General features: G+C 39.9%; 2 protein-coding genes across 2 annotated transcripts in view; both read left to right on the plus strand.

The window, feature by feature from the left end:
• Positions 1–4,315: 4,315 nt before the first annotated feature.
• On the plus strand, positions 4,316–12,378 carry LOC309349297 (beta-Ala-His dipeptidase-like). Its single transcript, XM_081875115.1, has 12 exons — positions 4,316–4,462; positions 4,985–5,095; positions 5,199–5,342; positions 6,071–6,233; positions 6,513–6,595; positions 6,701–6,898; positions 7,329–7,413; positions 8,978–9,138; positions 9,945–10,109; positions 10,757–10,898; positions 11,386–11,533; positions 12,132–12,378. The coding sequence occupies exons 1-12, from the start codon at positions 4,460–4,462 to the stop codon at positions 12,193–12,195; spliced, it is 1,467 nt and encodes a 488-aa protein (XP_081731241.1). The 5' UTR covers positions 4,316–4,459; the 3' UTR covers positions 12,196–12,378.
• A 251-nt stretch (positions 12,379–12,629) lies between these two features.
• The window catches only part of ZNF407 (zinc finger protein 407), a 334,428-nt gene continuing 332,752 nt past the window's right edge, over positions 12,630–14,305 (plus strand). Inside the window, exon 1 of the mRNA XM_081875068.1 lies at positions 12,630–14,088. The gene's annotated coding sequence lies outside the window, so the exon portion shown is untranslated. The remainder of the gene's footprint in view (positions 14,089–14,305) is intronic.

The following is a 14,305-nucleotide window of genomic DNA, read 5'->3' on the forward strand; positions in this document are numbered from 1 at the left end:
GAGAGAAGAGGTATGTTTTTGCTTGGCTCCTAAAGATATTTAATGAAGGTGCCAAGCGAGCTTCTCTCGGGAGAACATTCAAACGTGGGGAGCTACCACTGAAAAGACACGTTCTTGTGCTGCTGCCCTCTGGACCTCTCGTGGAGAAGGCACACAACAAGGGTATTTTGTGCCACATAGTTTCCCCTGTCGCTCAGTTTCTGGGTCCACAACACAGCAGAATATGCTTCATCTTCCTTTTCAGCTTTTGTGAGTTTGGCGCCATGGGAAGACTAAACCATGGTACATGCAGTGAATTTTAGTAGTACAGTTATTACATTTTACATTGTCTGCTTATTTACTGATAATGCACTGGGATATTTGAGACTGGGTTTTGGTTCTAGAAAAGAGGAAGCTATTCAGGAGTTTCTGAATGTACACAAAAAACCAAAAGCACACCCAGGGCTTTTTTCAGCCAGAACTCACAGGAACTCAGTTCTAGCACCTGCCAAGTGGGCACCATTGCCATTATAAGAGAACAAGGGAAGCGTTCATGGTGAGTTCCAGCACCTCTTTTTCTAGAAATATAGCACTGAGCACATCTATTCTGAAAAATATACACACTACCTTGTTTCTTGCACAGATACTGCCTTCTTTTTAGCATCAAACTCAGGGGGAACAGAACCTGCTGATTTGAAGCGGTTGTGCAAAGTGGTGACTGGCAAACATCTCTGATATCATGACACACCCTCTCTTCAGAGTAGTTTTCAGCTTAAAACAAATATAATTGTGTGTTGAATGGTTCTAAACATGGTTCTAAACATGGAACTAAACATAAAGTGGCTAGTCCACCTAAACATGATGAGTGGGTCCAAACTGATAAGGAAAACTGTTTGCATGGAATCAGTGGATATCTGGGCTGATATAATGCTGTACTAGTAGCACCAAGTAATTGTACAAATTACTGCCAGTTTAATTATAGAAAATCTAAGATATTGATGTTTTTTTCAAGAGTCCAAGAATGAAGACAGAGAAGGAAAAGGTTTGGGTTTTTTTTTAAAAAGGCAGAAATTTATTGATGATACTAAAAGATATTTAGAACCAGATAGGATTTATGGGTTCATAATATATTAATATTTTGGGGAAGATATATAGTGCAAAATGGATATAGACATGTTTAATTAAGAAAAGACTAGTGAAATTGTAAACAAAGTGATAAAGTCTTCTAACAGACCAAGAGAAATAGATTATGGGAGCCTTCTGTTAAGATTTGATTTATTAGTATTATAATTACGTAATACAACTTATTATTAATCTTAACAAAATGCACAACTTGAACAATATCTTTGTGATATGATGGAATTGTGATATGATGACATTACTGTAGTTTCTTAATACACAATATGAAGTTTTGTGTTAATATTAAATAATGCACACGCAAATATTGGATAGCTGACAGATTGAAATTTGTCCCAGATTAGCCATTTACTTGAGTGAGAATTAGCTGAGCTCAAGCATTATCAATATTTGTTCATCCCAAATAGACAAAGGTTCAAGGACCTATTGATAAGTTATGTGCATACCAGGCCAGTATGACAGACAGAGGGAAATCAGAAGAGAAAAGAAATAGTGCCTCCTTCATGCTTATTTCTGAGATGATTGGATAATGTACCTTGCAATTTACAACAATTAATAAGCTAAATGACTGGATCTCAGTTGTCAAACACTGATCATTGCCACTGAAAGTATTTTCTGTAAATTTAAACAGGAATTTGAAACTCAGCAAAACAACAGCAACAGCAACAATATTAACATATGAATTTTCTTCACCAGACAGGAGGAGAAACTAAAAAGTGAAGGGACCAGATGAACCACACAATTCTGGGCTATGGCCCCAGAAAAGGCCCCCTAACTCAGTAAATTAGTAACAACAAAATGCAGTAAATAAAATCTACAACGTGCACTGTCTTTGTATATTTTGTCCCACCCAAGCCAAAGTCTTAATGTTTGCCTAATGTTCCACAAAAGCCCTGATTTGTTCATTACAGCAGATGTATCTCTTTCCAAGTCTTTAATCTCTTTGAACAGCAATCTTTAGTTCTCTTCTCTTTTGGTGACAGCCATTTTACTCCAAGTTTTGTGCATATGTTTTTGTCAATAGGTAATTTAAGGCTGTTAAAAGACCTCTCAATGCATCTGTCTTTACTGGTGCAATCCTCTGTGAAGCATTAATTGCTTGCAGCGTTTCATCAGAATCAACTGCTCTGATGCTAATTACACTGGAAAACCACTAAAGCTGAAAACAAAAACAATTATAGCACATTAATATGTGAGAACTTGCTTGTGGCTATTTCTGATGAGCATAGTGGGGGGAAAGAAATATTTTCCCAGCATATTCATAATGGCAAGATGATGATGATCATTATTATATCAGGGCTGCAAGCACTCATCAACATTGCAATTACATTTCAAATTCCATTAGAAAAGCGAACTTTCTGCAGAATCACATTTCATGCTTGTCTTGTGCTTGGTCACACAGGTCTTCTCTCATAACCCTTCCCACAATCTGAGCACCGTTGGAATGTGTGGTTGGGCACATATGGGCTATTATTTTGTGACATGATTAGTGATGCCCATCATAACTCCCGCCCACCAGTATGCTTGCTGTGAACCTCACCAGCAAATCTATATCCCCATCAACTGTGGGCTGGCAGGTGCACGTTTGACACTGAGAAGTTGTTGCAGTAGAGTTGTGAAATGGGTACAGTCTGCTTGTGGTACATTTGATGTGTATCCTTGCAGAAAGGCCCTGAGTAATCGGATCTGCCCTGGCCTACTGCACCTTCCAAGAACCTGCAGGCATCTGCCTTGCATTTTCCCTCTTAAGACATCCCACACCCACTTCCCAATGTAGAAACCTACCAAGGGCCTCTCAAACCTTCAGTGAAGGAGACGCAGATAACTGATAAAAATGTGACATGGCTCTCTGAGAACTGATCTTTCTCCTTGCAGCTCTCAGTAACAAATCAAAATGGGAATAATTTGGGCAGTAGGTTGTGGGCAGTCAAAGGGCCAGTAATTTTGTGACTGCTTTATTAAGTGGGTCTATTTAGATGGCCATGTGTCCTACTTTGCAGATAACAGTTCTCTAGTTGAAGGGCCCTAATCCAGCTGGAAGCTAGAGATCCCTTGGAAGGAAGAGCAGCAGCAGCCTTGAAGTTGCCCATTAGCAGTTCACTCCTCAAGAGAAGACTGAGCAGGCACCCAGGTTAGTCTTCACAGCTATGATGAGATTTAAATAATAGCAATGCTGTTTAAATAATGCTCATCATTGCTAAATTTGCAGTTCTGCATATGAATTAACATATGCAAATACTATGCAAATATGTGTCCTTTTTGGCAATGCGTAAGTGGCCTCCCTGTGTGTCCATGCCAGCTATCCAAGGGTATACCTAATTTCAAATACAGTGGAAGTTGAACTTGTAGTGCAGTGCACATCTAATTGAGTACATAGTTAAGGCTTTATTTGTGGGTTTGGCTACAGGGGAATTGGTACTATTTAAAAGAGATTATGATTTCCCTGTGATCTGGTGTTAGCACTGGACATCTTTTGGTGCTTGTCATTGTAGGGCTCACTGCTGATACCTTCCCTGGTCCCCATTTAAAAATTAAAATGCAATAAATTCCAGTGCTCCAGTCTGGATCATTTTAATTTCCAACAAAATACCCTCAACTTAGCACTGTTTTGAGACGTTGCAAGAAATTAAAATAGTGGCAAGTGGGTAATGGCACCAGCATCCACTTCTTCCAGGGACATTTAAAACCTGGAATTGCAATGTCTGGTCCTGTGAGTTTGTTGCTCAAAATACTTTTTACTCTTTTTTCAATTTTTACAGTTAAAGTAAAAATAATGAGAACAAAACTAAAAGCTGGAAGGCGCTTTGAAGGGGCAGTGAGGGAGCAAAGTTGGGGGAAGGTTTTTCTTATTGAATCTTTGTTTATGCCTAATCCAGCAAATTAGGCATATTGGACTCCTCATCACTTCTTACAGAAGCAACTTGGACCCACAACTGTGCGACACTGAAACATTGGATGGCCATGCCCTATAGTGGCACTGTGCTGGACAGCTCTCATTCTCCGTACAGTATTAACTTTTACAATCCTTAAATTTCTCTGATGCCCAAACTATACTTAATTATTTTCCAACACTGTGGGCATTGATGGATCGGCTTGTGTTTACTGCACAGTAACTGTAACTTCCTGGAAAAAACGCATCAACCAGACAGTTAAGAAATTAGCAAACTGTTTGCTCAGGCTAAATAAACAGTGGGAACTGAGATAAAATTGGTGGTGCGGAATGACTTACAAAGCAAAAGCTTACTGGATTTTGAAATAAGAGGACGTCTCACAGCCTCTGCTTACTGACTATTGGCAAAGAAGACGAGAATAATAAATTCTGCCACTACTTGTCTCTACTGCCATGGTGAAGTATTGCCTGTTTCTCTTACTATTTGCAAATGCTAAGTATGGGTGAGAAGAATCCATCAGTCTGCTTTTGGACTGTTGGAACATATGCATAAGAGATATATAATAATCCTTAAAAACACTCTGTGTGTGTGTGTGTGTGTGTGTGTGTGTGTCCCTCCCCACAAAAGGCACTGTACGTCTATAGTGAACTGTATAGAAAACTAAATTGCATAGAGCACTGTCCTTGGAACATCTCACCGCTCAGGCAAGTGGCAAACATTGTAAGCAGTCAGGAAACGGAACTATTGCAATGGAAGGGTTTGCTAGCGGTTTGTTTTTCAAAGCAAAGATTAATCTAGACTAAGACAACAGTGATAGAATAACAAACAGCAGTCTTAACTTATAGGGCAAACTCTAGTCTCACCCCCTGCCCCCTGGATAAAGTGGAATCGTCTGTAACCAAACAGTCCAGGTCAAACAGTATGGGATTTTGGCTCTGAGAATTGCAGGCTACTAATAATAGTAATTATTCTTTCAGATATCCCTTGTATTTCTTCTTGCTTTCACAACTATCACCAGTGAAGCATCACTTGCCCCTGCAGATCAAATATTTCAGTACATTGATGCACATCAACATGAATATGTACAGGTACAAGCGGGTGTGCTATTTTGGGACAAACTGGAAAACTAGAGTGAAGGAGTGTTACCTGGAATGTGGATTCCATCCCCCTCATAATTTCCTCTTTTCACAGAGACTCAGAGAATGGGTGGCCATTGAAAGTGACTCCAGTAACCTTCTGAAGAGGCAAGATCTGATTGAAATGATACATTTAGCAGAAGAGAGGATAAAATATTTAGGAGGAACTGTTGAGTTGGCGGAACTGGGTGTACAAGAGGTAATTATTGTGTTTCAGCATGAAATCTATACTCGGCCCTCCAGTGGCCATCCCTGACCACTGGTCCTGTTAGCTAGGGATGATAGGAGTTGTAGTCCCAAAACATCTGGAGGGCCAAGTTTGCCTATGCCTGCCTTAAGGCTACTGCTTAATGTCTCTAAAGAGTCTTCGTTAATCTGCCTAAAACATTTCAGTGTTTCATGCTATGTGTTTTGGTCACCCACTCTCCTCCTCCTCCTCCAATATTTGCTGAAGTATAGAAGATAGAAATAAAGTCTCTGTCCACTGGATCACAATTGAAAAATATGATCTAAAGGAAAGATAGAATTGCCAGTAACATAAGTTACATAGGAAACAGCTATATATGTTATGTACTGAAGTTCTCACCCTGGGCCAGCAAGGGGATACTGTAGATAGTTATGCAAATAAGGGATCGAAAGTGACGTTCAGTGATTGGATAGTTTTAGAAAGTTGTAACAATTATGTCTACTGGAGCTCTATATAAGCAGGCTCACTGGGCCCTTCAGCTCAGTTCTGTTCTGGCCTCTGAATAAAGAAGGGCTGTTTGAAGAATCACTGTGTCGTCTGATATGTTCACCCACAACTTAACAATATATATAGATGGACTATAACGTGGTCAGGAGGTGAGGGGATTGGGTAAAAGAGGCAAGTGATAGCTTCTAGCACTTGTATAGGATTGCACTGTTAATGCATCGCTTCTGCTTTAGCTGCATAATGGAACTACACCTCGTTTGCCACCAGTCATTCTGGCAGAACTTAAAAAGGACCCTAAAAAACATACAGTTTGTTTTTATGGACATCTGGATGTGCAGCCAGCCAGATTAGAGGATGGATGGGCATCAGAGCCATACAATTTGACAGAAAAAAATGGTGAGCATTTATTCTTCTTCAATGTCAGCAATACAGAGACAGAATGTCACTGAATACCAGTTCTTGGGTGGCAATAGTGGGAGAAGGTATTGCTTCAGGCTCTGCTTGTGAACTTCCTGCAGGCATCTGATTGGCCACTGTGGAAACAAGATGGTAAACCAAATGAACATTTTATCCGGTACAACAGGACTCTTATGTCACCTCTGAAACTTGTAAAACACTGTACAATTGAATAACTGGATTCTATCAGCTTCTCTTTATTTCACTTTTATTTTCAAGGTCGTCTGTATGGACGTGGAACCTCGGACGACAAAGGGCAAATTCTGGCTGTACTGAATGCAGTAGAAGCACTTCAACAATATGTAAATGATTTATTTTTTTTTAACAAGTCTTTCTTATTTCATGAAATCTGCCATCAAAACAAAACAAACACATTGTTTACTACATTTTAAACCACTCTCTGACAGGAACTTCCTGTAAATGTAAAGTTTGTCCTTGAAGCCATGGAAGAAGTAGGATCCCCTGGACTATTGAAACTGGTTGAAGAGAGAAACAGTACGTTTTTTTCAGATGTCGATTACATTGTGATCACTGATTCCTCATGGATCAGCAACAAACCAAGTATTACATATGGAACAAGGGGAAACAGCTACTTCTTAATTGAGGTATTTGGGGCTCTTTAATATTGTTACAGTTAGTAGAATCAGTGTGGTATAATAGTTGGACTATGCCCTAGGAGACTAGGGTTCTAATCCAATGCAGCCATGAAGCCCAGTTTAATTTACCTCACGGGGTTGTTAGAATAAAATAGAGGTGAGGAGAACCATGGACCACCTTGAGCTACTTGGAGGAAAGTTGGGATATAATAATAATGCTAATTTTACAGACACATCTTATTCATTTTATTATCATTTGACTGTAAAGTTTCTAAAGAATAAGCTGCTAAGCGAGGATTACAATTTTTAATTGATGCATGTCTGAGAGGGATGAGCCCACAAACGTGAAGCTTGTGCCTGTTCATTTTCCTGATGCAAAATCTTGGTATGGCATGTCATATTAATACACCCTCTGATTCCTTTATCTACTTTTTTCTAGGTTGAATGTGCTAAAAAAGACTTGCATTCAGGGACCTTCGGAGGTATAGTTCCTGAAGCAACCAGTGACTTAATATATCTGTTGAGTAAGTAGAGTTTCTGCTAGTGAACAACTAGCTCACACATTCTAGGCTGCTTCAAAGCTTGACTACTGAGATTTCAGCATTGGTAACCTCAAGACTGGATTACTGCAATGCGCTCTGTGTGGGGCTTCCCTTGGGCACCTTCACAGCTGCAGCTAGTGCAAAATGCAGGGCTTAATTGTTGACTGAGGAACCCTCTCAGCGCCATATAACACCTCTGCTGAAGAAACTGCGATGGCTGCCAGTATGTGCTGTTCAGGGTCTTGCTTTTAGCCTTAAAGCCCTAAACAACTTGGGACCAGGATATACGGCTTGCAAATACTGCTGAGAGTACCATAAGCCCCAGAGGTGTGTTTAGCCTATGCTAGACACTGAACTTTTAGTGCTGGAACTCTAGCTTTCTAGAATAAATTACCAGCCAAAACCAGACAGGTGCCTAGTGTGATGATGTTTGAAGGCATTTTTCTTTATGAAGGGTTTCCTTGAGGTGCCACCCAGTCATATATGGAAGATCAACTTTATATTTAATGAAATTATTTCATTGCTATCATTGTCGTCATCGTCATCATCATCATCACCACCACCATTTTACCCCACCCCAGCACTCTGGGCAGCTTCTAAGACAAATAAAAACATAATAAAACATCACACATTAAATAACTTCCTGATAAAAGGCTTGCCTGCCTTTAGATGTCTTCAAAAACTCATCTCCTTGACATCTGATGGGAGGGCTAAACGCAGTGGCGTAGCGTGGGTTGTCAGCACCCGGGGCAAGGCAAGTAATTTGCGCCCCCTAACCCGTGGATTTGCGCCCCCTAACCCATGGATTTGCCCTAACCCCAGATGTTGCGCCCGGTGCAGCCGGCCCCCCCTGCACCCCCCACGCTACGCCACTGGCTAAACGAAAGCTAAACGATGAGTACTGGTCTGGACAACATGCTAAACCAAGCATGTCAAAAAGTTATATAGTTACTCATCTTCTTGTGTGCATGCACACGAAAGCTCATACCAATAACAAACTTAGTTGATCTCTAATGTGGTACTGGAAGGATTTTTTATTTTATTTTATTACGTCTATAGACATTCTAATGAACATTCATAGGTTGGGGTCAGTTTGCCACATGTATGCTATTATTCCCACTACCTCCCCCCATTTATCTTATTCTTATTTAGCCATCATCTTACTCTGGGGATCTGGTTTTATAGGTTTATCTATATATTAAAGTTCCTTACCAGTTGTGCATGTTCTATGATGCCGAAGAAGCATAGCTCTTCATAGAGATTCTTAGAGAACAGCAAAGCTTAGCATTTTCTGTAAGTTTATCATGTAACGTTTTGTTTAAAAATAAAAGGGAAATGGGGCAGCTACAATTTATTGATTTTTTAAAATAGAAATTAGGAGAAATATTCAATAAACTTTAAAAAAATTAAAGGACTATTTTGAGGCTTGCCTTCTGTATTCCCTAGCAATACATTCAGTATTACATTCTGTCCATTAAAAAAAAAAGTAACTGTAAGTTCTGTTATCTCTGTAGTTCCTCTTCAGAACTTGTACATTTGTTTTCAGGTACTCTTGTCGATTCTTCTGGTCATATACTGATACCTGGGATTTATGATGCAGTTGCTCCTCTTACAGAAAAAGAAAAGAAACTCTATGAAAAAATTGAATGGGATTTCAAGAAGCTGAAGGACACATTTGGCATAAGAAACTTCACATATAGCACTAAAGTATATGCCATATTGATTTTGTATTAAATTCTAAGCTGGGCTTTTGATAGCTGGTTTTACAATTTTCAGTTAGGATGGGGCAAATTGTGGGAATTCCTTTATAGTTGATGTAGAAGCATGGTCAAATCTGGGTCTGCTCTACCATTAGGCAGTCTGGGATGGCTACTACAGGGAGCTGATTTTGGGTGCAATGAAAGGGCAGCATTTCCCTTTTTGCAGAAATATGCTTGTAAAATATGTATACAAGTCACTAGCACCATTTTCTTAGCCTGTATTAATGAATTCCACCTTGTGTGGAATTGTCAGTCCCAAATGTACTGTCAGATTGGGGGTTCTAGAGTAACCCCAAGTCTAGTCTCATGAGATAGAAAAAATGTCAGTCAACTACTCTCTCCATGATTAGTCTGAATTAGTTCTGCCATCAGGAATAATAGGATTTTTGGTCCAAAGTCTAGCACCCCACTCAGTAGAATGAGTGATGGTGGGGGGATGACAAACATACCAGGTAGCTTACCACATTTTGAAAAAAGTGACACAACACACATTACCATTTATAGGAAGGAGGGGTGCCATAAGACCACGTATTCCAGGCTCAAAAAATGATTCAGTTTTCAGAATCTAGTTTTCATGTTTTATTAGTTTGCAGGTCACTTTGGATAACATTTCATGAAAAAGCAACTAAAAATGCAAATGATAATAATGATATAAATAACCCATTTGTCTGTGTAAAATAATAGGAATGGTGAGCAAACTGCAACTTATTAAGACTTTATATATTGCTTTAAAAGTTGCTTTTTTTTGTTTAGGAAGAATTATTAATGCGGAAGTCGCGCTATCCATCTTTGTCCATCCATGGAATTGAAGGAGCTTTCTCTGCACCTGGAACTAAGACTGTAATCCCTGCAAGAGTAATTGGGAAATTTTCAATACGCCTGGTTCCCCATATGGATCGCTCTGTAGTAAAAAAACAGGTAGAGCTCTGGGTTGTGTGTTTTTAAAATCTCTCTATTCTCTTGTGGTGAACAGTGCTAATCATTTGCTTTCCTCAGTTGATGTGATGTTTCTAGCAACCTAGCCTAAAATAGGCCTACTCAGAAGTAGGTCCCCACTGTGTTCAATAGGGCTTATTCGCAGGTAGGTGTATACAAGATTGTTGCCGTGCAATGGAATACAATGCATGTTCATTCATAAATAATCCCTACTGAGTTCTATAGGACTTCTTATCAAATAGGTGTGTAAAGGATTGTAGCCCAAGACTGCAACTCAAGTATGCTTACTTCACATGAATTAAACTGAGGCTTACTTCTGGATAACATGCAAGGCATTGCTAGTGAATTAACTCAAAATGAAGTTGATAATATATTTAAGGTACTAGCTTGAATTACAGAGAATGGGAATTTGAATAATGACCAGCACATTGAAGTACCAAAAGATAATCATCAGCACATTGATCAGCCTTTATTCAAAGCTCAAAGTGTGCTAGACCATGAATACTGCAGGTCATTATCCCACAATGCATCTTCATAAGCAGATAATTAATATATTATTGTGTTATTATGACAGATTTAATTTTCACCAGGAGCAAACTAGAATAAACTTTCACTATTATTCTCTTGAGGTAATGGATCATTTGAACAAGAAATTTGCTGAACGGAACAGCCCTAATCATATTGAAATAACCAATGTGCAAGCATCAAAGCCGTGGCTTTCTGATACAGATGAACCTCTGTATTTGGCTGGAAGAAAGGCAATAGAGAAAGGTCTGGTCACTTCACTGCAACAAATTACAAAACTTTGGGGCTATTGTGATTATTATGAAGCACCCAGCATACTGAAAAGCAGTGTAGAAAACTTAATAGCAATGGCTGCATCATTACAAAAAATCCAAAGTAATCTACACATGCATCTAATAATAAAGCTGCAATGTTATATGAATGTGTATGTAATTCACACAGTATTCTGAAGGAGAATTTTGGCCTTGGAAGAGGCTCGTTTTGTGAAAACATATTTTAAAGAACAGTCATGGGACGTATTAAGACAGAACTGTTTTGCTGCAGAAGATTTTAAACAGTTGTTTTTCTGGATTTTGTCAGTTACAGACAGGATCACAACTTTAAGTTTAGAAGTAGTTAACTTTTAACTCAAGATTGCAACAAAGACAAATGTGTCTGTTCTGGGACTTAGTTGGATAAAATGTTAAGTAACCAGTCTATGAAAATTAAGTTTTCTTTTATTCCTATTTCTTAGTATTCCACACTGAGGCTGACTTGACCCGAATAGGTGGAACAATTCCAATTGTTTCACATTTCCAAGACGTAACTGGAAAGAGTATAATGCTTCTAGGAATAGGAGGACCAGATGATGCCCCTCATGGTCAAAATGAAAAGATCAACAGGTAATCTGTAGGCCTTTAAAACACAGTAGTACCTCTGGTTACATACGCTTCAGGTTACAGACTCCGCTAACCCAGAAACAGTACCTCGGGTTAAGAATTTTGCTTCAGGATGAGAACAGATATCGTGCGGCGGTGGCGCAGCAGCAGCGGGAGGCCCCATTAGCTAAAGTGGTGCTTCAGGAAACTTAAGAACAGTTTTAGGTTAAGAACGTACCTCCGGAACAAATTAAGTACTTAACCCAAGGTACCACTGCAATGAAGTCTTTTACTAGTGGGGAAAATGCTACGGTAAGTGAATTTTAAGCATAATCTCTGGAGAGAAGACAACTTTGGGACTTCTGTTTTGTGTGCAACATAAACCACCTAGAAGCTTCTTGAAGATGGAAAAACTAAACATACAGCATTTGAAATACTGATGTAATGAAGTAGAAAAAGTGTGAATAATAAAACCAGATGTAGTATTGCCCATAATTATGATGCTTACCCATTAACGTAGTCATACATTTTTGCCAAGTTGTAATTTAGACTCTCATATTCCATCTGCGCTATATCTGCTTTTGCATGCCCACTATTAATCTTGTTTTCTTTTTAAATGTAGGTACAACTTCATTGAGGGAACCAAACTATATGCAGCCTTCCTTCAAGAACTTGCTTCTACCTAGAGAAGATGGGATGATGATAAAAACCTTCTAAAGCACAGCTGCATACTTCCTTTTTTGAAATGTTCTTAAAGGAACACATATACACAAATATATTTAGTAATTTAAACGTGATAAAATCAATAAATACTTGTGTGGAAAAAAGAGAAGATCCCCCCTGCAATAAAATATTTTATTTTATTTTTACATTTGGAGGTCCCATTCCTCCTTTCTTTATGTGCCTGTACAGAACTTTCTTGCTTCCTTAAGAACTCTGGACTCTCAGAAAGGAAACGGAATAAATACTGCCACCTGGGTTTTCTAAATTTAAGATGACCCTCTTACTATGTTTTTTGTAAAAGATGTGCTACCCACAAATGACACATCACATTCCTAAATGCTTTTAAGTCTGTTTAAAGGTATGGTTGCACCCAGTGTGACTGAACTACTGTATAACTATTCATGTGCACTATACACCCTCTGCTGGCTGCACACTTCTTTGCAGCATCTTTTTCTTAAATGTGGTAACTGCATACATGGGGATCTCAAGTGCTTACCCATGTAGGCACAGACAGGATCAAGAGCTGCTTAGCTTCAGCAAAATGATGGCTTCATGTACCTTCAGACCATATCCTGAGTCCATACTCTTTCTATGAGGGTGGCAGATGCAATTTTGAAACCTTGGGCACATTGTCAGGTTCCCAGGCAACAGACAATTGCATATTAGTGGTATATGGAGGCAGTGACTACCATTGAAAATTTGCAGGCTTACTAGTGAGTATTTTTATTTTTTCAACTGAAGTATTTTTATTTTCCTTTACAGTCAAAAAAAGACAGTAAGTTTCATAATTCACAGAGTAGTCCTACTAAAATGAGAGTGTTAAAGTTTGAAAAATAGCAAGGTGGCAATCAAACAAGTCACACAACAACATATTTAGTCTAACAAAATTCACTGTAATTTCTAAAAGTCACCATGTGAACCCTTCTGGATATGAAGCAAGTAATAAGTTTAACCTAAGTATGTTTTTAAGCTTACATGCCTGCTTGGGGTTTATAATAAATCCATTACCACTATATATTAGTATCTTTTGGGAGGGGGATTTTCAATCAATTTCCCAAAACTGGAAGTTTTTCCCCACCCGGCCATTGTAAGTCCTTCATACAATTTATTTTTTGCTAGTTAAGTCAATCTCTACCTCTTCACCAGTTAAACAAAGAACACTACCTTTTGTGTGCAGATATTTTAAAACTTTTGAGTTGCTTCATGCCTAAACAATTCTGGTTTGTTAACACCTGACGTGTTTACACACGGAACATACACAAACATGGCATCTGGATATTGCCCCTTCGTTAATTTTGTTCAACTAGCAACTAAGGACTGCTTGATAATGCAGGGCTTGAGCCCACTGCCTACAGGGTTCGTTTCAGGATAATATTGCGCGTGTGCAGTGAAACACCGGGGCCTCAGCTGAATCCCAGAGCCTGTTTTCGCTGTCAAGGTTCTCTCGGGGAGTCAGAGAGGACAGGAGTGCCTCGAGGCATGGGCAGAGCGCATGTTTCGCCTCAAGGGTGCCAGCCACAACCCAGCCCCTTCACTTTTGGCTACACGGAACGCGCAACAGAGGAAAGCCAGAGTCACCGCTAGGGCGCCTCTGTACGCGCCTGAAGGGGCAGGAAGCGACCTCCACGCGGCGCGCGGGGCCACTGAGGTACAGTTAAGGGCCTCGCTTCTTCAAAGGTAGTCACGCGCCGCCCGCGGAGCAACTGCCGCCGTTGCATTCCATACATTTCCTGTCTTCCCTCCCCTCCGTACGACGTTACGCATCACGTTCCGACAGTGACGCACTTCGGCGAATCTACGGCACGCCACTTGTGACCAAGATCATCACAAGCGGAGGAGGACGGCGTCCCCATCCGGTGAGTAAAAACCAACGGTCAGAGGTCCCCTCGCTTCTGAGGGAGGCTTCTGCTTAAGGCTGTTGTAGGCGTTTATCCTTGGGGGCGCCCGGTCGTTCCTGGCTTTCTCCAGGCCTTTTCGCTTTCCCTAGGGCTTTTTGGGCCTCTGTGCCGCCGTCGTTTTTTCTCCCCCTTCCTCCTCTCGATAAGTGGGAGGGAGGGCAGGAAGCTCGTTTTG

Source organism: Podarcis erhardii, assembly GCF_964252035.2.
Source record: "Podarcis erhardii genome assembly, chromosome: 8".
Taxonomy (NCBI): domain Eukaryota; kingdom Metazoa; phylum Chordata; class Lepidosauria; order Squamata; family Lacertidae; genus Podarcis; species Podarcis erhardii.

What these genes read in the sequence shown, in the direction of transcription:
- LOC309349297 (XM_081875115.1), top strand. An exon ending in CAATTTGACAGAAAAAAATG is followed by an intron (nt 6,234 to 6,512) that starts GTGAGCATTTAT and finishes TTTATTTTCAAG; the next exon opens with GTCGTCTGTATGGACGTGGA. An exon ending in ACTTCACATATAGCACTAAA is followed by an intron (nt 9,139 to 9,944) that starts GTATATGCCATA and finishes TTTTTTGTTTAG; the next exon opens with GAAGAATTATTAATGCGGAA.